Source organism: Sander lucioperca, chromosome 11, assembly GCF_008315115.2.
Source record: "Sander lucioperca isolate FBNREF2018 chromosome 11, SLUC_FBN_1.2, whole genome shotgun sequence".
NCBI lineage: Eukaryota > Metazoa > Chordata > Actinopteri > Perciformes > Percidae > Sander > Sander lucioperca.
The window spans coordinates 36652363-36675976 of record NC_050183.1 but is presented as its reverse complement, the minus strand read 5'-3'; the positions used below and the strand labels follow the sequence as shown (position 1 = coordinate 36675976).

General features: G+C 41.0%; 2 protein-coding genes across 4 annotated transcripts in view; both read right to left on the bottom strand.

Annotated features, from left to right (window-relative positions):
• yjefn3 (YjeF N-terminal domain containing 3) overlaps positions 1-17254 on the bottom strand; it is a 47887-nt gene extending 30633 nt beyond the window's left edge. The window contains exon 1 of the mRNA XM_031318359.2: positions 16803-17254. Coding sequence (XP_031174219.1) covers positions 16803-16870 — 68 coding nt within the window. The 5' untranslated portion in view covers positions 16871-17254. The remainder of the gene's footprint in view (positions 1-16802) is intronic.
• A 3606-nt stretch (positions 17255-20860) lies between these two features.
• The window catches only part of gatad2ab (GATA zinc finger domain containing 2Ab), a 33137-nt gene continuing 30383 nt past the window's right edge, over positions 20861-23614 (bottom strand). For 2 of the 3 annotated variants that reach the window (XM_031318347.2, XM_031318345.2), the window contains 2 exons: positions 23242-23464; positions 22653-22891 (listed from right to left, as the gene is read on the bottom strand). In XM_031318347.2, the coding sequence (XP_031174207.1) occupies positions 22758-22891; positions 23242-23464 (357 nt within the window). In that variant the 3' untranslated portion in view covers positions 22653-22757. Of the gene's footprint in view, positions 22892-23241; positions 23465-23614 lie in introns of all 3 variants that reach the window. The other variant, XM_031318344.2, reaches the window with a different exon arrangement.

Below are 23614 nucleotides of genomic sequence, written 5' to 3'. Positions count from 1 at the left end.
TATCTATCTGAAACAAATAAAACTGTTTCTCAGTTTTGAACTATAGTGTTGAGTTTTACACCGAGGATTGTGTGCATGCCAGAAGGAACGGTGTTTCCCTGTCCGAAATAAAAAAGATTTCTCAGTTTTTAATATGGGTGTTAAGTTGCACACCAAGTAAACAGAAAGAAAAAAGAGGGTCTCTGGCTAGAGTAGTAGTAGTCACAGAGCAAAACTAAACCCAAACAAGCTTCTGTCAGTACAATCACATGTGAAACTATGTACCAAAAAGTGCCAGAGGTCAACATGCCAATAATCCAGCTATTGAACCAGTTCCAGATGAAACTCCAAAGTGGTTTGTATCACAAGTCTAAGGTCAATTTTACACTGATCCTTTTATAGATAATCTCTCAGGCTAAACAGAGTCATCACACCCACAGTTAAGACATTCCTTACCCAATGAAAGGTTAATTTAACCCTTTCCACATGGAACACATGACTGACATGATGAAATGGAGTTATAAATAGATGAGAGAAGCAGCCAGTGCGTGGGAGAAGTGTAAACCATTATGGGATGAACATCATCCTACACTTGTAAAACTTGTTACAATGCTGTATTCTGAGGAAAATCCAAAAGAAACTTAAAAAACTCAGATGAGGATGATGAAGAGCAGATAGCTCAGATAGATGTTTTTCCATTTATGATCATGGGTGACAATGTTGTGCTTGACTGATTTGCTGGCTATTTGTGAGAAAGCAGCAAACCCTAGGGAAAACCCCGTAGCTTGTAGCTTTTGTGTCTTCTGTCAAGCAGACTACTGAGTACCATCAGTACAATGGAAAGGATTATGGTTTCATTATCACAAAGGCGCTCCCTGAGATTACTGAGGGTAGAATTAGTAGCAGAAGGCCCCCTCCTTTATATGAAATATGATGACTCAACAACTTTTGTATGGGCTGATGAGGGTTACTTGAATAATTTCTGGAGAACATTGTCAGGGGGGAGAGGTTTAGGAGGAAGAGGTGGTTACACAGGCAGACCTCAGCAACAGCAGGGCAAGGGAGGCAGGGTCCAAAGACTTTTCATTTTGCCTGTATTATCCTGTGATGATCCTCAGATCAGGTTTCAGCACAGGTCTGTTATTATTCCAAATTCACTTGTGAGCTTGCTGGGAAGAGATTAGCTTTTGGGGGGTTTATTAACATTCACAAAGAATGGATTCTCTATCGATGTCCCAACAGCAAGTTCTGTTTTATTTTAAACACAGTCAACTGAGGCAGACACTGAAGCTAACAAAACATCAATAGAACAGCATGTCACCCTACAAACCATGGTTTCAAATCTATGTCTAGAGAAATACTTGCCACTTGATATACAATCTCCTCAAATATTTGCCACAGACACCATATACCACACCTGTCAATCCTGTGCCTACGCCTAATAAGGCTGAGTGGAGATTTACTCAGGACCTCAGAGCAATCAATGATTTGATTATTCTATTACCACCTATTGTTCCTGGTGTTCAATTCATCCTTACTGCTATTCCAGCGAAGGATGCATTTTTTTATTGACTGAGCAGCAGCATTTTGTTCTGTAATAAGAGAAATCATTTTGCACCAGGCTGTACTCTGATTCAATATGTTGATGACCTGCTATTCACTGCTGAGACACAAAAATGTGTCTGAAAAAGCCTCACTAATGTTGTTGCAACACCTGACTCGCTGTGGACATAACACGTCGTTGTCAAAGTTGCAATGATGCAAACAGGAAGTTCAGTCTTTGCGATTCCTGCCGTCCAAAGGGTTGATGATGATAGATGATAGGATACGAACCACTAAACAATCGTGATCAGATTGTTTCATAACACTCACCCTTCTTATCCCTCCCTCTTTATACATTTTTATAAAGCCGCAAAATAATGGTTTCTTGGCTGTCTTACATAAAAAGGCCTCTTGAGAAATTATCTCTAGCGTTGACAATTTTAGCGCCACCTACTCTGTTTGTCTCTGGCAGGCCTTTAGGCTTTATATTTACTAATTACTAAGAGCTGACAGAAATCCAAAAAAAACTCTAGAAACCCATGTGCCTCCCCCTCTGTCTGCTTGGGTGTCATTACAGCAATTGTTAGATAATGCTCACAAAGGAATTGGATTTTTGGCTGAGAGAGCAGGAAAAATAAGACAGATGTGAGCTCAGAAAATCCAATAACTAGATTTTCCAAAACAAAAAGGGAAAGCCACAGCACCTGTCCGTCTGTGAGTGCTTCTTTGATTTTCTCTCCCTCCCTTCCTCTTCTCTCAAGGGCTTCTTTGGGCTCTGCCTGTGTAAACATTTAGTTGATTGTCCGTTGATTCCTTTATCTGGCTCTCCAGGTCACTGTCTCAGCATCACCACTAATCCGCTGGTTCACAGGTCACCGGGGACAATGTCCATCAAAGCATCCAGGAGGCAAGAATTACCCTGCACCCCCAACCGATCATCTGACAATGAGTATCGGAAGAAGACTGAAAAATAGATCTTAGCGTGGGGAATCTGGGCTGAGAGGCATTGTTAGTTGTCACTCCCACTATTATCTTAATTTTTGAAAACCAACTTTAATTTAATTTTATATAATCCATCAGGGAATGAGGAAGACCCGGTAAATAACAACAGAGAGCTATATAAAAGACAAGACAAGTCATTTACATAATCAGAATTCAGGGACAGCGTTCACTCCGACGGGAAACAAAACAGAACCGCAATCAGGACTCAGCAGAGCGAGACAGTGAACCCAATTACTGAAAATTGGGAAAGCCTTCCTGGCTGCAAACAGCGGCACACACTCACACACATCACTCAAGACACAGTTGGAGACACAATACCTAAGGACAAACGCATGATGTTCCTTTCTAAAGGACACAAATGCATTCACAGAAAGGAAAACGCATCAACAATTGAGAATTTATATAGCTGGTCAGCTTCATACTTCAACAGTCAGTTACATCCGTCTCTCCCTCTCTTTTTTTGCCAATTTCTTTTCATTTTCAATCATGCACGACTGGAGCTGCTGAACAGAAAGACTAGAGAGAGTACAATTGTATCACAAACACATGAAAATAAAGCATTGTGTGATGAAGATTTGTTCAATAAATCTGCATGTAACCGCACACTGAAGAGGTCTCGGCTGAATCGTATTACAGGTTAAATGTCGACAATGCCACCTTTGGGTCTTTTACCCAAAGAGTACCATACCTTGCGGTTTAAACCCAATTTTCTCACTTTTAACTACTTCCCAGCAGGCAAGTCCACAACAATTGGATTAAGAGACAAAAGTATTATATATTTAAGAAATCAGTACGAATATGTAAAAACATATTTAAACCAAGATCAAAATAATTGTTGTCAACCACTAATGTCTGGGGGGGAAAAAATGACCATGAATGACGAAATGTCTTTAAAAAAAACAAAAAAAAACAAACATCTTAAACAATCTTTTAAATTGTAGAATATACTAAAAGTGACCTACAGAGTACATGTACAGCTAAATTCAAACTGGGGAGGCACCTCAGGCACCTGGCTTAAAAATTCACACAACACTGCAGTAAATAAAACAAATCACAGCAAAGGCACTCTTAAGCTAGTCTCGCATTGCCAGACCTTCCTCCACAGCGCTGCGGAGGAAGACCCTCCTCCGCAGCGCTGTGGAGGAAGGTCTGGCTAGTCCACACAGCATTTCTGGATAGGAGAAAACGTGCTCTGGTTTATTAGCTTTTCTTTAAACCAATCACAATCGTCTTTTGCAGCGCTAAGCGCTGAACGGAGCAATGCCTCTGCAAAATAGCCTCGGGAAGGAACCTGTTTTAGTGGAACATGTGCACGTAGGGAGGCAAGCTCTGGAATTAAAATGGTTGTGGAGTATGTGATGAGAATTTTACAAAAAAGATCAATATAATTTGTTTGTCGGTTCTAGCGAATCGACCGGAGTTTAGAATGCCAACACAAAGAAAGCATGCACACATGTGAAAAAGGAGCTGCTTGCTACTCCTTAACCCAGGCTGTACTACAGCAGCTGTAGCCGCTATTACAAAAACATATTTACAAGAGAGCTTCAATTTAGTTGTCCTCCATGAATCAAAGCTAGAAGCGAACTAAAACCAAAATATCAATAAAATGTCAACTTAAACAATCAAAAGGCCGTACAATAAAAACCAGGCAAAAGTTAATAAAAAGCTCACTGGAGTGGACATGACAAAGCCCGACTGAACGTGCCAGTTACATCCAGATTTAATTTGAGGGCTGCATCCCTTCAAGGTCTTTAAAAACACATCACCTGCATGTCTCAGCCAGCCAGGCAACAGCTCTCGCTGCGGATGGTTTCTATGGCAACTGGCCAAAAGCTGATGTGAGTGACTAGTGGTAATAGCTGACAAAAAAGTGAGGCACAAACCCCCTCTGGATCTTATTATCAATTTTCTGGTCCTCACCCACTCTTTTAATTTCTCCTTCTCTCTTTTTCTCCTCCTCTCCTCTCTCTGTTTTGGTCGATCTGCACCTTTTTCCATCTCCCCACATTGATTTTCCCGTGGCGACGACATAAGGCGAGTTGTTACTGGGCATCGCCCCCATTCTGTCACCATGAGAACGCTTTCCTTTCCACTCACATTCCTCAGAATAGCTCTGACCCCTGTCAGCAAGTCGCCCACGGGGTCCAGAGGAGAATCCGCTGAAGGCTGAAGAGCTACAAATGAACAAATTTGGTTGTAAAATGAGATACTGTGACCGCCATTTGAGAAACGGTATGTCTATTGTTAAAGAGCGTAATGCACAGCATTTAAGTGACTATTGGAATGTAAAGTAAGAACACGGTAAAGAAAAGGCACCGCTCCACTGAAGATACTGTGATAAAAGAGGGGACATGTTTATCTCAATTTGCTGCTGAAATTACATTGAGAGGAGTTGACACAGTTTGAGAATCTCCCTGCACCACCTTCCTTTCGAGATGTTCCAGGCACGACCGACCCCCAGGGAGTTGCCTTTTGCTACAATGACTCCTTTGTGTTTCACATCACTCCAGTGATACTGAAGAAATAAGAAATTCTGAAATTTCATAACCCGTTACTGAGATGTATGCAAGTCAGATGCCCTGTCTGTGACGGCATGGTTAAACAGGATTTGGACCCAAAAGCATGACGCACTGACTAAGTAGATGGAGTATAATACTAAGTTTGCTGAAACATCTATGTTTATATGGACCCGAATATTCCACTGATAATCAGAATAATATTCCAAACACAATATAAAAATGTCTCATTTAACCACCCCAATGGGAAGAGAATGGCCCAATCGGAAGGAATTTTTAAATCGGGTTGAGTGGGGTGGTGTAAACCTTCGATAATCTGTTCAATAGGAAAATATTAGTGCCCAATAACCATGTAAACGCTGCATCTGACCGTTTTCTTCTAGTTGGAATAAAAATACACTTCGCTCTTTTTGCTTCTGGGAGGGACAGAAACATAGCAGTAGTAAGCAAACGTGGTCTGTGGATGATACGACTTTTTTGGTTGGAGACCTTAAAAGATTTAAGGATTGTTGATCACCTCAATGGTCGTAAGGTTTGAAACAACGAGTTTGAACGAAGCCATCTCGATAAAGTTGGGGGGAAAAACTTCTATTATATTTCTAGCAGAATAGAGCCTTTAACAGCGGGTGGATCCACTTTGCACAGGTCAAAAAAGATCCTCTCTGATTAAATGTTTTGGGGCATGTAAACGCACACCTAAATGAGTCACTTTATTTAGCGAAACATTGTCCATGTAACCGCAGCTAATGAAGGGTGCAAAGGTCAGCAACAGGTTCTTAGTCTAATCTCAAACTAAAATGTGTTACCTGGCAGGAGAAAAGGCATGAAAGGGTTGAAAAACAAACAGGACAGGCAGAAACCGGTCAACAGGCACCTCCATGCGAAATGCCAGCTCTGGCTAGTACTACCCCTAGTAAGATAATAATTTTTATCGCTTTTGGTTTGACACAGGACGCAAACAGCAGTTTGTTTGGTGAAAGTCCCATGTTTGTTCGTCCGATCCGTCCACCCCAACCTCCTTCCTATGTGGCCTTAGACTTGATTAGAAATATATTTGTGATACATCAAAGACAAACAAAATAGGTTTCCCTCAAAACGTAATTGGGAATGGAGTTTAGTTGTATGGAAACGTAATCTTTAGGAGACATGGCTGGACTAGGAATGACTGGAATGTCACTTATTGACTGGCAGGTAAAAAACTGGCTGATGCGTGGTGATGGATCGGTGGCAAACATTAGCTCAAGATAGTTGGAGATAACTCTTAATATAAAGTCTACTTGTGATTTATTCCAAAGACTCGAGGAAAGAGATTGTTGCCAGGGAAATATCAGATTATTTAAACTGCAGTATCTCATTAATTCAGATTGACTATTCTATCACTACTCTCTTGACATGATGTGATGTAATATTCATGCATGTAAAGCCGCTCAAAAACAAATGCTTGGGCACATGTGCACACTGCTGCCAGGGTGTGAGAAGAAATCTAATGGACAATATAATAATCAATTCCTCCCATCATCCTGCCCTTAAAATCAATAATACGAAGACTGGAGCTCATGCTTGATATAAGGCACTACTGACTTTTTCAGAGACAACGACAACCTTTTTTTTTTTTTAACTGTAGCCTGTATTAGAGACTGTGATGACAATGTCTCAGTGTTTGTAGAAATGAAAGTGGAGCCAGCTCAAGTGTGTTGGAAACTGACCCTTATAGTTGTAATGGTAACAGAAGAGTGAGGGCGACAGGGGCAGCATTCACAAAACCTATTTTTTAAAACCCCTACCATCTGATCCATCTGCACATACACCCATAATCCTTCTCTCTTTTCTTCGCCCGCCTGTCAGCTTTCTACATGTCAAACAAACACTCACACATGATGACAATGCAGCCTGTCTACACACATTAAAGTCTGTATAAATATCATCTAGGCATATAAACAAACACACACGTTCATCCCACACATGCACTTCAGCTCACACATCTACACATGCTGTGACACATCTTTTTCTGGGTAGCTTATCTGAAGCTGTCTTGATATTTATTATGTAATGTGGTTTAAAAAAAGAATGGTGCTTAAAAGAAAACGTTAGTTTTCAAAACATGGATCTTATTTGTATAGTTATGACCATCATTTCTATTGTTCATCGTAACATTTCCGCCACTAATGGCATTGCTGTGATCTTGGGAGCAAACAACATAAATGGCAGGAAACACAAGCAGATAGATGAACAGGCACGTTGACTACAGTTCAGCCGTATCAACAAAAAGAAAGCAAAAACAGAGATGAATGCACCTGAAATTTTCATCACAATTCTCTAATGTACTGCAAAACGGTGTGTAAGTTCAACAGGTGAAAATGGAAGCACAAAGTACTCGTGAAAAATGAAATGGATATTTGTAACACTTTGGATAAGACCTATAAAGGTCCCATATTGTAAAAAGTGAGATTTATGTGTCTCTTTTTATTATAAAGCAAGTTAAGGTGTTATATAATGTAATATAATATATAATATAGGACATTTGATGTCCATCTTTTTTTCTACTTATTTGCTTGTTTGTTTGTATATTTTATTTAAAGGTGGCAGGTGACGTAGCCTGCCATGAATGAATCACTGACGAAAATGAGTCGAAAATAAAAAAGTCAGGTAAAAAAAAGACAATAGGATAAGCAGTGAAACCATGTGTATCACCTGCAATATTATTAAACTGACTAAAATATGTAAAGAGATCCTTTTTAAGCAGCACAATAGCTTAATTCACAGTAGTTAATTAAGGCACACTGTGGACCTGTCAAATGAAATAATGGTCTGTCTCTAATAATAGCCTGGTGCTCTGTTTCACTGAGTCAAATGAGAGCTGCTGTCATTACTGGGTTGTTTTATACCTCAGAAAAGGCACAGTGATCTAAAAGTAGCAATTAAAAATCACCTTCCACTTGGAGTACAATGCCGGTCACACATTGTAGTCCCAATCATACATATTAGAACCAAACTCTCATTCCTGTACTGCAGAGTGAGGGTGCGTGTGTGTGTGTGTGTGTGTGTGTGTGTGTGTGTGTGTGTGTGTGTGTGCGTGTGTGTGTGTGCATGTATATGTATGTATGCACATAAAACAGTAGCTGCAGCTTTGTGGCAGAGTCCAGTGTTCCATTGGGAGAGATGAGGAGAGTGGAGAGTCACCAACAGTGAGAGAAAGAACATGAGGATGAGGGATGAGGAGGATGGGGGAGTATTTTATCGTTTTCTAGCTCTGTCATCTTTATCTGGGCCAATGTAAAGCTAACACTCATTAGAACTGTGGAGGAGGTAAGGAATTGATGAGAGTCCAGCTTGATCAGAGTGTGTCTGTAATTCACCATTACAATAACACACACATACACACAGTGTGAAGATCGTGTACAGGTGACATAAAAATGGTTAAATAATTGACATGCTCTGGCCCTATTACATCTTGCCAATTTGAAGCACAAATTATTTGCAATGACCTCTGCAAAGAAGGTTTCATAGGTGGTCTTTCTCTCCTTTGCTTTACTAATGCATGAACATTTGCACACACACACACACACACACACACACACACACACACACACACAGACCCACTCCGTGTGCAACTGCTGTTGTTTGACCGACAACTTTTTGTATACGGCTTGTCAGAGTAAACCCTGAGTGAAGATAAGCAAAGCAAACTCGCCCCCGCCATTTCAATCTGCAGTAAGTGTTTGACCTTTTTGCGCCGCTGTCATCTATCCTCAAATCAACTTGCGCTAAAGCAAGATTAATTTCCTTCTGAATCTGTCATTGTAAATGTTATGTAAAACAAATTGGGGCACCTTAGGGAGAATTTATTTTTTTCCCCTGTGTCCCCAAATATCCACTGAAATCCTTTAAATGATTCACACCACAGTGTGGAGATAATGAGGAGGACACCGTCTTTGCTCAGCCTTCGTCAAATGGCTCTCTTGTGTTCCATATTTACAAAGGCTGCTGCCTAGAGACTAATGTAAACCGCAACAAGAGTTTTCGGCTTTGAGGTGCTCAGGCAAGTAAAGCTTAGCAAAAGTTCAATCAGGAAGACTTCCTTTACTCACTCATTTATTCTCATCTCTCTCTGCGGCTTCCACTCTGTGGGCGTTCACTCTCAAGAAGTCCATCCAGATCTTGCCATGATCTCTCCGAGCCAATCATATCCTCGCTGACAAAACTTCTAAAACTTCTAAAAAACGGACTAAAATCCGTTCTGCTCTCTGCTGCTGTCAGTCGCCATTTCAGTACAAATGGATACAACCCTCCCCCACCCCTTCACCAGATCTTCATAATATCAGCACCCACTCCTGCTCCACATTCTATCATCCAGGTCTTCGGCAACTCTCTTCACCACCACCACCACCACCAGTGTCTGGAAAGATCCTGAACTAAGAACGCCATATTTAACCCCCTGAATATACCACGTCATGATGGGGTCTAATGAAATATGTCAGCAACTATGCAGTGGATTGCCATGATATTTTGTACAGACATCCATGGTTCCCAGAGGATGAATCTGCTATCGGTGATTCCCTGACTTTTCTTTAGCGTGACCATGGAGTTCGCATTTTGAGTAACTATTGGATGGATTGCCATGAAATTTGGTCCACACATTTATGTCCCTCTCAAGATGAAATGCTATAACGTTGGTGTTCCCTTATCTCTTATCTAGTGCCATTATCAGGTAAAAATTTAAATTTGTTAAAAATTTTGATTTATGACCAAATAGAGTCAGAACAGATGACATTTAGCTTCAGCTGTACTTTTTGTTTAGTGCTAATAAGCAAATGTTTGGCTAACAAGCTTAACACCCACATGCTCGCAATGTAATTGTGAGAATGTTAGCATTAAGGTAAAAACACTGCTGTGCCGAAGTACAGCCTCGCAATTGTTAGCATGGCTGAAGACTCAAAGTCTTGTTTTAGCGATGGTAATGTTGGTGGGTTGGTCGAGTACTTTGGTCCAGACTGGAATATGTCAGCAACAAGTACCTGCAAAACTAATGACATTAAAGGTCCCATGGTATGAACATTTCACTTTATGAGTTTTTTTTAACTTTAATATGCGTTCCCCCAGCCTGCCTATGGTTCCCCAGTGGCTAGAAATAGCGATAGGTGTAAACCGAGCCCTGGGTATCCTGCTCTGCCTTTGAGAAAATGAAAGCACAGATGGGCCAATCTGGAATCTTCCCTTTATGTCGTCATAAGGATTAATGATAATAAGCATTCTCTGATTTGGCCCGCCCATGAGGCGGGCCAAATTCTCTGGAATCAAGCAAGCAAAGAATTTCTAATAAAGGAAGAAGTTCCACTCTCTCGTTACTTCCGGCTTCTGAACTGGTTGCAGTTCCACCAGAGTTCCGTATAGGGGGCGCTCACAGGCCAGTGCAGAATGAATGGGACTCTATGGAGCTATACCCCTCAAAATCCACTTTTCTCAGGATATAATTTTTTGTCTAGTAATTTGAATGTTGCATTCGAAAGGGGAGGCAAAGAAAATACACACTACTGGGTGTTAGATTTTTTTAAAGTGGCTTTTTTGTTCTAAAAAGCCTTTTAAAATGTCAATGACGTCATACACATATACGGCCAGAGATACTGCTTTACGGCATGCTCTGAGTCGCTTCCTTTTTTCTCTCGAGGCATCGTCAACACAGCTAACAGGTTAGGCTCTCCCTGTTAATACATGTGCTAGAAAGAGATTTGCTAATGTTTTAAAGACCACGCCGAAATATTCACTTCATTCTGGTTCTGCTTCGGATGCCGTCAAGTGGGATCTCCGATCGTAATCAGTCCTTCACTGACCAATCAACATTCATTAGCAGAATGGGCAACAACAACTCAACCTGTAAGAAATCGAAAAGACATAAGTACTCGTTCATTCAACTTTCAACCTATAATCCATGTTGAACTTGCAAAAACTACAATCAAATCTGAGATTTCTCAACGCCAATCAGGCGAAAGAGACAAATTTAGCCGTCTAGCTCCATAGAGTCCTATTCATTTTGCACTGGACCGTGATCACCCCCAGTGGAACTCTGGTGGAACTGCAACCAAATTCGGTACAATGGGGCTTAATAGGGAGTGGAACGGCTTTCCGTAGACCAGCTTTGCCGCAAGCTGGTCAAGGCCACACCGCCACCCTCCACCTTGCCACCCCTCTCTCCTCCTCAATAGCATTTAAAGCTACAGACACAGAAATGGCACATACTAAGGAAAGCTTGTTGTGGGACTGGCTCATAGTGGCTGTAATTCTGCACCAAGGCTGAATTTTGGGGAAGAGACTTCAGATACAGTTTTAGGGGACCACTAAGGCCTATAAAAAAAACATCCAAAAAGCAGCATGTCATAGGACCTCTAACATCAGCCTCAGCTGTAGTTTGTGTTTAGTGCTAATTAGCAAATGTTAGCATGCTTACAGACTAAAATAAGATGGTAAACATTATATCTGCCAAACATCAGCATGCTAGTTGTCGCTGGGAGCATGTTCAGGCCTGGATCTAGACATGGGCATTCTAGGCACGTGCATTGGGCCCATTTGCTACTAGGGGGCCCAGTAAAAGGAAATTGTTTTGTTTGTTTTAAAAACTATTTAAAATGTAAATTTACAATCTAACGCTTCATCTGAACTTGTATATTTTCTAAGTATAAATATTATTATATTGTTTTAATAAAAAGTACAGTAAAGTAAAAAAGAAAAAAAAAAAAAACATTTTCCAACGTACTCCAATTGCGGGGATATTTCCGGTTCTGTATGTTAGCTAGCCGTAATGGTTACACTACCACTTTTCTGGGATGCTTTCAGGTGCAGCAAAGTGAAAAAAATGAAGAAGAAGAAAGAAAACGACAAAGAGGGGCTTTACACGTTTCTCTCAGGCCCTTCAAATAAGCCTAAATTAGATGCATTTAAATATCTCAATGAATCAATTTGCATAATAATCATGTGGCTGTTAAAAGTGATCTTGTTAATTCAGAAAAAACAATGTATCCATTTGGAGGGGGGCCGGAAAAATGCAGTAAGCCTAGTGTAATCTTTCCATCTAATCCGGTTTTGAGCATGTTAGTATGCTGACGTCAGCATTTAGCTTCACAGAGCTGTTAGCATGTCCGAAGACTCTTAGCCTTGTTATTACCTGGGAATTGGGTTAATCTAACTCTTATTTCATGCTAGGTACTCACCGTAACTAGATCATTGTGTGTGAAAGCATTTAGAGCTGTCTGGTTTCTTCTTAAATTCGGTTAGCTCACACTTTACAGCTATACAATGCTACCTATGATCAGAAATAGCAGACTTACTGTACATCTTAAAATGTATTTGAAACCAATCATCAGTCATCATACTGCTTCGCTCCCACTCTCCCCCACATGCTCCTCTTTCAAACATGGTAAATGGAGAACTCTTACAGCTAATTAAGAGGGAAATTACATCCAAACACTGCACTGGTAGCATATCATCTCTCCCATAAATTTTCCCTTTCTGCAGCTCCACCCCTCTGCCCCAATCATTGCATTTGGCCCATAAATAAATACCAAAACTCTCACAAGCCAAACGAATAATACTAAGCCCAATATGCATCATTGCCAAGGTAGGAGAGACATGAAGGCAAAGCAGGTAAAGTCAGACAGCTTGACACACTGGCAACAGCTCAGATAGACAGGTAGGCAGGCCAGCAAATGGAACAAAAGACAAAAATACATTTCTCTGTGCGACTGTCCTCAGGTCTCAGGTGTGGTGGGCAAAAGGGGGAAAGGTGGGCCAAAGAGCCAGCACATTCATCACTGATCACTGTCAGAGCATAGAGGAGAATGGTGGAATCATGTCTAATTACTCAACAGAGCATTGTGGATATAGTTTAAATGCTTTAATTTAAACAAATGTGACACATTGTTCTGGCAGATGTACGTTGAGTCACTCTTTGAAAAAAAATTGCCACTGAGTACAGTTTCTAAATTCAAAGTCGCTCTGAAGAAAATCAGGCTTTTGTACGGGTATTTCCTGTTCTATCCTGTTGGTTGGAGGACATTTGCTGTTATTTGACAGTAAAGTGTTGATACAACTGAACAACTAGGGATGTAGACAAGAACAAACACTGACCTTTTGGAAATGGAGGTTGAACCATTTCATTTGCCCAAATAAATCATACACGCAAGCCCAACATTTGCCCTGTACATTTGACCCACCTGAACTTTCGGAAGCTAAAGACAGAAACCAGGGACTGTGCCGGACCAGATCCGAGACCAGCTTAGAACCACTGCCAACATTTACAGGTTATCCACCGCCTCAGGCGTTTCATCAACTGAAAAGCTTCAACAATACCTGCGCTTTCATGTAGGGCTACTTCTACATGCAAGATTGTGGTAAAATTCATTTTTATTCCAGGTGTGGATTCAATTTGGAAGAATTACTGACTGATAGGAGAAACAGCGGTGTGCAAGATGAGCCGTGCTTGGAATTAATTTTGATCTTGTCTTTTCTGCCACCATTATCACACTAAAACAGCAGCATTGTCACATATTGGGAATTTCATGAATTAGCGTAACAGTTTTCTGCTTGCCACTGGCAAATACATTACTTACAATTTCTAAACAATTATATCAGATCATGCAGCTTTATCAAAAGGGTGTCTCCGGGCTAATATTATCTCCTGTGGATGCGTGTTTTTTACATAAATCAGGGAGCTTACTTCCTAGATAGTGATTATCTTCATCGAATTTTACTTTGCTCACAAAATCCACACCAAGATGTTGCTAAAACAGACTGCTATAACAGCTGCGTGTCGGCTATTGATTGGCAACCACCATGGATAAATATCGACACAACATTTTAGAAATAAACATTAACTACAGGTTCATTTAAAAAGGGAGTAAATTAAAACCATGAGGGACATTGAGGGACACACTAACACATGTAGATCTGTAGATGAGGATGACAGCAGCTGTATAATCAGTTACCGTGCAGCAGTATATTGAAGCTTTAATTGACTGACTTAATTAAGCTGCAGAGATCTGAGTGGTCTGAGGACTGGAACCAAGTCTCATGGGTGTTTGTTATCTGCCAGCCTCAGTTCCTCAGATATTGACACACACGGAGAAGTGTAAATGCAGCCGGCGCAAAGGGGTTAATTACATATGTTATAGAGAATAGTAAAAAAAAAAAAAAGCTCCCAGAATAGATTTAAGATGCAGGTGCACACACTGATTGACACGTCAATAACATGAAGACAGCGAAATAGACGGGTGTCAGGTGTTTACAACAGTTAAATCATTGACTGAAGATGAATGAAGTTGTCTTCAGGCACTATATGTACACCCATATTGTAAAATCAATCACCAGCTCGCAGGGTGATTTACTGTATATAGATAATGATCAAGAGAAAAGTAATATAGCATAATCTGTTTAGGCTATATTAAGCACATCATCCTATTTGAAAAGCACTGAAGGATGAAAGGCAACAGTGATGTTTCCACCTAAGTGACAAAAACGCCCAATTTATAACAGATTAACCAGTAACAAAAAACAGCAAGGCCACAAATCCTTCAGGCATCTACACTCTATTCTTGACATAACAAAATAATTTAACACCAACCTTGTCATTAAAGGGGTTTGTTACAATACGTCTGTGTGTGTGCGTGTAAAAGTTTGTATTTGGCGTGTCTGTGCAGAGCTTCATACTGTTAGTTTTGCACAGGCATAGCCCATACAGGATGTAGACAGAACAAAATGTTGCTGTAGTTAAAAAGAGTAATCCACTGATTTAGCATTACACTCCTATTACATTGTCAGACTCAGGATGGACAGTAAAAAAAAGAAGCAAACCAATGATGCCGAGACTTATTCCAGGCATTCTTTTCTCTTGTCAAAACCTGGTGCCTACATTTCCCATAATACAAGTCGACCACTCATAGTTTGAGCAGAGATTCGGGTGGGTTAGGCAACCCCAAGCAGAGATGAGGAGTGGGTTACAGAGGTCTGGTAGGGTCACGTCTGTCTTACTCCACACCCCCAGATTTCATCTTCAAACTTGTAGTTCTCAGCCCCACACTGACTCAAGTGACATCACTTTTATCAGATTTCGCACAGCTCCCTCTGGAGCCACAAAAGACTTCATACAACCTTTTTTCATGTATGTAGTAGTACTCCCCAAGTCCTGTAAATAAGCTTTAATGTGTAAATGTTTCGCTTTAACAGTGGTGGCCCAATTGACATTTAGCTTTTAGCTATTCACAAGTAATGCAATTTGTTTTTGTAATATAACATACTTTTTTTCATAAGACAAACTTACACTGTTTTTTTTTTGTCATATATATATAAAACACAAAGTCACAAAGATATGGGTCATTCTGCTTGACCACATCAACAAATTCTAATTGTGTGATGAAACCTCTTATTTATGGAGCTTGCTCTGCCTTAAATTAGCGACATAACCATGTAAACATTGTTCTCCATCACTAAAACAAAAGATTAAAAGGATTTGATTGTTGTAGTTTTTTTCTATTTTTTGAACATTTTATTTTAGTTTTTGCTTAAGGGGGACTTTCTTATTTGAGCTGCATTTTTTTGTGTCACAAGTTTGATCATGATGACTAAAGGCTGTGTACTTAGTGTGCATCCCCAGAAGGACCACAGTCTGCTATTTTAAATCTTAAGTGGATCTAAACAGAGTAATTGATATTTCAACTTACTGTTTTTTTCTTTTCTATCTACTGTTTTTCTTTAACGGAGCCTCCCAGCATAAGCTTTTCACACGTTTGTACTAGTATAACTGATGTGACATTAAACATTTTGAATCTTGTGCAGGTGCAGTTTGTGTGTATGTGTGTGTGTGTGTGTGTGTGTGTGTGTGTGTGTGTGTGTGTGTGTGTGTGTGTGTGTGTGTGTGTGTGTGTGTGTGTGCGTCAGTGAAAAATGTTGGGAAAACGGCTTACCTGTATTTTACTATACAAATGTCAGGAAACACCAGCACATAGATGCCAAGCACATCATAAGTACCTCTCTGTTTCTTAACTCTTCCTGCCACTCTGAGAGTACTGAGAGTAAAGTGATGCTACAGAGGTAGCCAGGGGCACAGAACACAAACCTCTGATTGCATAACAAACTGATTAGACGTCTCATCCGCAAAGATACTGAATCATAAGATGATTTGCTTGGTTGTTAATATGTGGGCTGATAATGCCAAATTAAACACGGGCACCCTAATTCAATAAGAGCTGATATTTGTTGTTCAATTTGAGGTTTCAGTGGAGAGGAAAAGAGCAACAAAGGAAAAAATTCTGAAAGACTGGCAAAGCGTAAAGTATGAGTTTTTTTTTTTGTGGCGGACCAAAGTAATCCTGCAGGCACCACAATCATCATCTTCATCATCATCATCATTATTATCATTAGTACTGGTATTCATGTGGCATTTGGCAAGCAAGTCAACTTAAATAATTGATATCTCTTATTACTTCCTCTGCTCGGTTTTCCTTTTAAAAGCTTGCTCTGGTTCAAACAGACTGCCAGATGAATGTACACAGTAAGTCTCATGTAAAGACTTCTCTCTTGGGTCTTTCAAGAAGATTTGAATGTTTCTCTCTCCTCTAATTCTGCCCGCCGCTATCGAGCTCTTTCTCACACTGTGCACTGATTTGAGAGCAGTCCTGTGAATTGGTGTGACAGTAAAATAAACAGAATGGAAGAGCAGAACAGAGAAGAGAGCAAAAGATCATGAGAGACATGCAACAGACATGAGCAGGTGCCTACCTGAGGTAACGCAGTGGTTCTATGGTTTCAGCCTCTGCCTCAGCTGAGCTGTGGTTCATCTTGTCCATCTGTGTTCACCCTGCACGACTCGGCAAATATGAGAAAGAATGAGCTGTGCCACTCTAAAGACAACACTTCCGTTCCTTCTCTCGGACTCTGATTCAATAAGCACACTGTCTACCTCTGTGCCTGGGAATAGACTGAGAATGTAAATGGGCTTCCTCCCTCTCTATCTCTCTCTGTGGTGGCTCTTGATTGGTTCAGAAGCTGGAAGGTAATAACTGGCTGCTACACACATACACACACACACACACACACACACAAACACACACTCTGAATATTGCCTCTATATCTCTGCCTCTCCTCTCTGTCTCTTTCCCGCTGTGGCCCCGGCGCATTCTCTAATAAAACCAGCTGGCTCTGTGCATCAGCTTCGCCCACAGGGCACAGGGAAAACCAGCCGATTAAGAATCAGGAGGCATGGTGCTCGCAGGCTGATTGGCTCAGGTTGCCTCGATCATCTCTGTTCATCCAGAACCCCCCCCCCCCCCACGCACACACACTCACACACACACACACACACACACACACACATGCATCGGAGTGAGGAGACACCTTTCATTTGGGGGGTGGGGGGTAAATGAAGCCCAGTACCGACAACTGAGATAATAACACGATAGAAGCTGAGTGGGTACACAGCAGCACTTGAACCAGCACAAATGATGGCTGATACGAACAGAAGCACAATGACCTCAAAAGGGACTTTGATGCATGCAGGCTGATCATATGGATTTAGGGCAGCTGACATGAAAGAAGAAACACACTCTACTACAATTTAAATGTACAGTATGGCACACAAACATACACACTAATGCGCAAACACACATACACTGACGAAGGATATGTACAGTAGTATCACGGGGAGAGACTGGGGCTGCCAAGGAATGAAGCTCACAAGTGGGTCGTGGTGGCAAACAATAGCTCACTTTCTTCTATAAAGGTCTCGCTCTTTTCCCCTCCTCCTCCTCCCTCCAGACGACATGGCCTCTCCTCACAGCTCAGCTAACAGAGTTTAGTCTGTTCTCTTATTACATAGATTAGGGTGTAAGTCTTTCTTTTTCTACCACATCACACAAATGATGAAGATTAAATTCCTGTAAGGACTACTGAAGACAAAAAGGTTCAATGAAAAGCTGGTGCACTTTGCCACCTAGGGGTTACACATTGCTATTGCAGTTTAAAGCAAGATAGTCAGTACTGGGTGCTGAAAACTAATCTTGATGTGAGAGAATGAAAGGCTATATACAGAATTGTATTGTTAGATGTAACTGTTCACTAAAAACCCCAGGCTTGACAAACATGTTGCATGTTCTCTTGTCATCACGTGCCCATTTGAACATTGAAATCATTTCTGGTCGTTGTAATTGGTCCTCCTGTTCATATTTCCTGTTAAAGGTCCCATGGCATGAAAATGTCACTTTATGAGTTCTTTTATAACATTAATATGAGTTCCCCCAGCCTGCCTATGGTCCCCCAGTGGCTAGAAATGGCGATAGGTGTAAACCGAGCCCTGGGTATCCTGCTTCGCCTTTGATAAAATGAAAGCTCAGATGGGCCAATCTGGAATCTTCCCTTTATGTCGTCATAAGGGTAAAGGTTACCTCCCCTTTCTCTGCTTTGCCCATGGCAAGCTGGTCAAGGCCACACCCCCACCCTCCACCCAAGGGGGTAAGCTTCTTCTCACAACGCGTAGATCCTATGGCCATTTTGATGCAAACAAGCACTCACCCCCCGTTAGCATTCCATTGACTGCCATTCATTTTGACGTCACTTTGACAGCGAATAACTTTACATCTGAAGCATTTAAAGACTTTATTTGTCCATTGTTTATTTCTAAAGAAACACAATGTATAAAAGGCTCCATTACCTTGTACCTCACGTTATGGCTCCGTAGCAGACGTTTTTGTAAAAATAGGCTAACGATTGTGTCATAACCACGGGACTTACTGTCGCATAGTAGAGGAATTACCGTATAGTACAGGAGAAGCGCGCAGGCAGTTTCGACTTACATTCGGTGTTTTAAGTTTAATTACTTATGTTAACTAGCATTTTAGTTAGCAATAATTAGCCTGTGCCTATGTTATCTCCTTACATATACCTACGCTCTCCGTCTCTGCAAGATTGGGAATGATTGAGATTTGTCTTGGAACAGCTACCAGAAGACTTACAACTTTCAGACAGGTTGCTCACGTCACATCTACGTCGTCTCTCTCAGTTGGAGGCTGCGCTCAGCGCTCACCGGAAAAGTGCTTCTAATATCCTTCACTGGTCTCCATCCAGAGCAACGGGATCTGTTGGTCCATTCTATATACAGTCTATGCCTCCACCTTGCCCCCCCCCCTCCTCTCCTCCTCTATAGCATTTAAAGCTACAGACACAGAAATGGCACATCCTAAGTAAAGCTCATTGTGGGACTGGCTCTAGTGGCTGTAATTCTGCACCAAGGCTGAATTTCAGCAAAGAGACTTCAGATACAGTATTAGGGGACCACTAAGGCCTATATAAAAGCATCCAAAAGCAGCATGTCATAGGACCTTAAAGAGATCCCTCAGAATAGCAGTTCAATGGATTCTCAGCTGATTATTAATGGCACATGTGCATATGGGTGAGTATTATTTTAAGATACACTTGAAAAATGTCTATCCTTAAACCCCAATGTTTTGCACAGAAGATAGGTTGGATGCTCGCTATTTTATAGTCAGACAACTGTCAGAATAACTGTGTGAATGCTAAAAACAGTGATTTCTCTGTATAGTTTTCTTTCATAATTGCTTTCTTTTTTTAGCTTCAAAGACTGGTGATGATGTAACTGCTAGAAAAGAAGCCTGGTTTCTATGTAAACAACAACAAAAGCAAAACAAGGCAACAGCTTCAATTCCAGTGCAAAGGCCATGCAATAATTATTACCAAAGCTTTACAGACAAATCGTTATTGTACCACACTGCGTTATATTGGTACATTTGCGTCCACACAGAGGAAGATTTCAGCCTAACTGGATATATACTGGGATTTTAGTGTATGTATTCACCTGCAGTATCTCAAAAGCCACTGAACATAAGGGCAAAAAGAAAATCAAGATTCTTTTAATTACCGATTTATCGTTTTGCCTAAAGAACATCGAAAAATATCCTTAGCATCCCCTGCCCCATTTCTCAAGCATTTTATCTTTTCTTTTTTTGCTTGAGAAAATTTAAATGATTGATAATCAGAGTAATTACTTTTCTGGTTATCAACTAATCGTCTATCGAAGCTCGACTTTGCTCAAACATCGTGAATGAACAGGCAACCCAGCCATGAAAGAGGGGTTAAAATTAGTTTTATTATTATTTGATAGAGCAGAAAAAAAATCCAAAAAACAAATACTTCTCATACATTGTTTTCTTTTCCATTTGGGCCGCGCTGCATTCCGCAGAGCTTTGACCCCAAATAAACGGAATGGTGATATTGTCACACAGCAGCAGGCAGTAGTCAGGACAGCACAGGGTTACACTTAGCAGGGCACAAAATGAAGGGGCTCATTCCAGATTGCTTATTTTGCATCCACGAGACGCGGGCTGCTACCTTCTGCCTGTCGGGAATGTACAGACAACCTGGAAGATTTCTGATGCTACTTTGAGACAGAAATACAAAATCTTGAGCACTTTAAATAAAACTTTGTATGCTTGTATTTCTATCAGCAATGTACATACTGTATTGTTGCACCATCCTAAATGAAACCCAAACGTACAGTGATGATACCCCAGTACAGAGGGATGAACGTCAACTGATGCCCAGTTACCTAATGCAGTGCACCATCTTTCAGTACGGATCCTGATAATCATTGAGCTCAAGAGTGCGCTCTGGATACAAGACACAAATCCTTACAAGGTTGCATTATTTAACACATCATGGATGAATTATGATACGGAAAGTGAGGCAACAGGGCAGCAAGACTCCAGGTTTGTAATTACATAGTGATGACATCGTTACTATTGTTTCAATGTGAAAATGATTTTTTGTTTTTTAAATGGACAGATACAGGATATTGAGAAAACAACCAGTGGGATGGTCAGCCTCTTTTGTCAGTTGGGTTTGAGTTTTTTTTTTTTTGTTTTTTACACATTGCTTGTGAAACATCCCGATTTTGAAATATGCAAACATTTTACCCTGATGTTACTGCTTAAATTCAACACGTCGAGGTTTTAATCTTCAATTTAGTGACGCAGAAATGTCTGCGTGAAGCCATTGCTGAGTTAAAGAAACTGGACCATCTCAGTGACTGAAATTAAAGACAGCACAGTTAATAAAATAACTTAACTCCATGAGCAATATGGGAATCTCCTTGTTTAATGTAGGACACATTTTACTTCACTAGCTTATCCTGTGCTGCTGCGACCTGATAAAAATGTACTATAGCTCATGTGAAAGGCATAGTTAGCTCAATTCAAGGACCCCACATAAATCATACACACCTTAATGTTAAAGACTAAGAAGTTCATGTCATTTGTTGCTATAGGGGTTTTTGCATAACTACATTCTGAAAGCTGTCCAGCTTCTCTAAGACCAATCGTAAGATGAGTGGGAGCCACTGGACACGAGAGAGAAAACAAATCATTTGTGGAGATCCATTCAAACTTAGGGCATAAGCATATATCTTTACTAACATAACCCTATAAATAAACCCAGAGACAGTTTGTCTACAGAAGAAAAATAATGCACCACAACCTATGACTAAAAGCAAAACAATGTCAAAAATATGACATTCCTTACACCCCCTCAGTCTAGCATGAATTCATGTTTATATCCAGAGAGGGTTCAAATAAACTAGACACCTTCTAGAAGAAGGGATACCATTTGGGCTCCACTAGTTCTTTGGAAGTTTTTTTTACAATATTCAATACGAATAGTCCTCCAAACATATGCTCCGTGTCTTTACATGAGTTAGTGAAACCTTAATCTTCATTCTTCATCTTAGAAAAAACAAAGTATTTAAAAGTAGGCCACGACACGGAACCCAGCAGATGTAAAACCACCTCAACAGTAACATTAGTCTGTAAATTCAGACCTCGACAAGAGGCATCTTCCAAAGTATCAGGGAGCACAATATTCCAAACACAGTATATGACTTACAGATGAAAAGACAAAATCCTAACATTCAGTCATACAAAACAATCCAACACACATCAACTTCTCTACTATACACGCTGTGGGTTAGAGAGAAGAGGAAGTCTGTGTGCAGATAGATCATTTTTAGTCCTTTTTTGTTGTTGATTTTAATCATTTTTGCAAAGCCGAAGCAGTTATTATTTCATGGATGGTCCTCTAGCTTCAACCACAATCCCTGTGGCGAGGTCTTCAGTTAAGTCCTGTCGGGCCACCACATGGGCCGGAGTCTGACTGGCTCAGACTGGAGAGGGCTAGGATGTAAGGCGAAGATTTCAATGTGTCTAATAGTGATTTTGAATTTTTTTATTTATTTTTTTCCAGCCTAATCCAGAGGCAGGCGAGCTCGGGGATTATTCCTCTTGGTGCAACAGAGAGGTTCAACCAATATACAGGGAGGGAGAGGCAACATCGCTGGGGAAGTTTGTAAAATTGTACATGCCCATGTAAACCCCAGCCCTCAAAAAAAGGTACCCAAATTCAATTTGACATATTCCTTGTATCTCAGAAGCCCAAGCTGTCGCAGCACAACACCACTTTGGGTTGAAGGATTCAGGTAAGGAAGATGGTAGCAGAAATATCTGAGGAGGAGCTGAACAACACCTCTGCTCGACAAAAAACTAGGCTGATTCTCTCCGGCACCATTTTGGCCAGAGGCAGAGTCCATAGAAAGGATTAGAATGGTCATGAAAATGGCTGTTATTGATATTAAGAGGGGTAATAGTTGTGATGTCAGTAGGATGTAAGATTGCATTATTTCCATGTGTTGGCTGCTTGGGAGATAGAACGGGAGGGAATCATGTCCAGCAGGTACTCTCGCTGACGCTCGACAGCAGAGGTGGTCTTATGGGCAGACAAGCTGGGGTTCACATAGGCCATAGTCACACCTGTCAGGAGACAGACACATCAGTGGTCAACATACTGGATAATGAACGGTTTTACATTTACTCCCACACACACACACCCACACCCACCCACACCCACACCCACACACAAAGCAAGGAGTAAATAGAGGAAGAAGCATTGGCATTAAGCAAGATGAGTAAAAATGTGCCTGTGAATTATCTGCTAAGGTTGTTTTCGAAGATACCAAAAATGAAAAGGCCTAGCCTGAGAAGATGGGAAGAAAGAGAGTGACAGTGCCAGAGACTGAGTCCACAAGAGCTCAAAAGAGGAGCAGAAAGCGAGAACGGGTGAGGAGCGTTCTCAGTCTAACCTCGTGTCATGTTTTATCTACCTGTGTTGCCACCGCTCTGCTTCCTCCAGGCAGACATGTTGCCCTGGTTACTGCTGCCGGCGCTGACCTTTGCCCCATGCTGCAGCGGACGTGCTGCAGCATGCTTACCTGCCCTGTTGCCCAGCGCCGCTGCCGCCATCGCGCTCTGCAGCTGAGAGGAGGAAGTGAATGAGTGGGTCACGCCACGGGAGCTCATCGACTGGATGCTGTGTGACAGATGACCCTGTACAGAGAGAAAGTGATGGGAGATGTGCTGTGTGTTAGGAAAGCTTTTAATTATCATGCAGTTGTTATGGCTGCTGATCGAGGAACAAATGCTTTCAAACTTTTTTTTTTTTTTTTTTTTTTTTTTTTTTAAAACAATGTTGGTCCA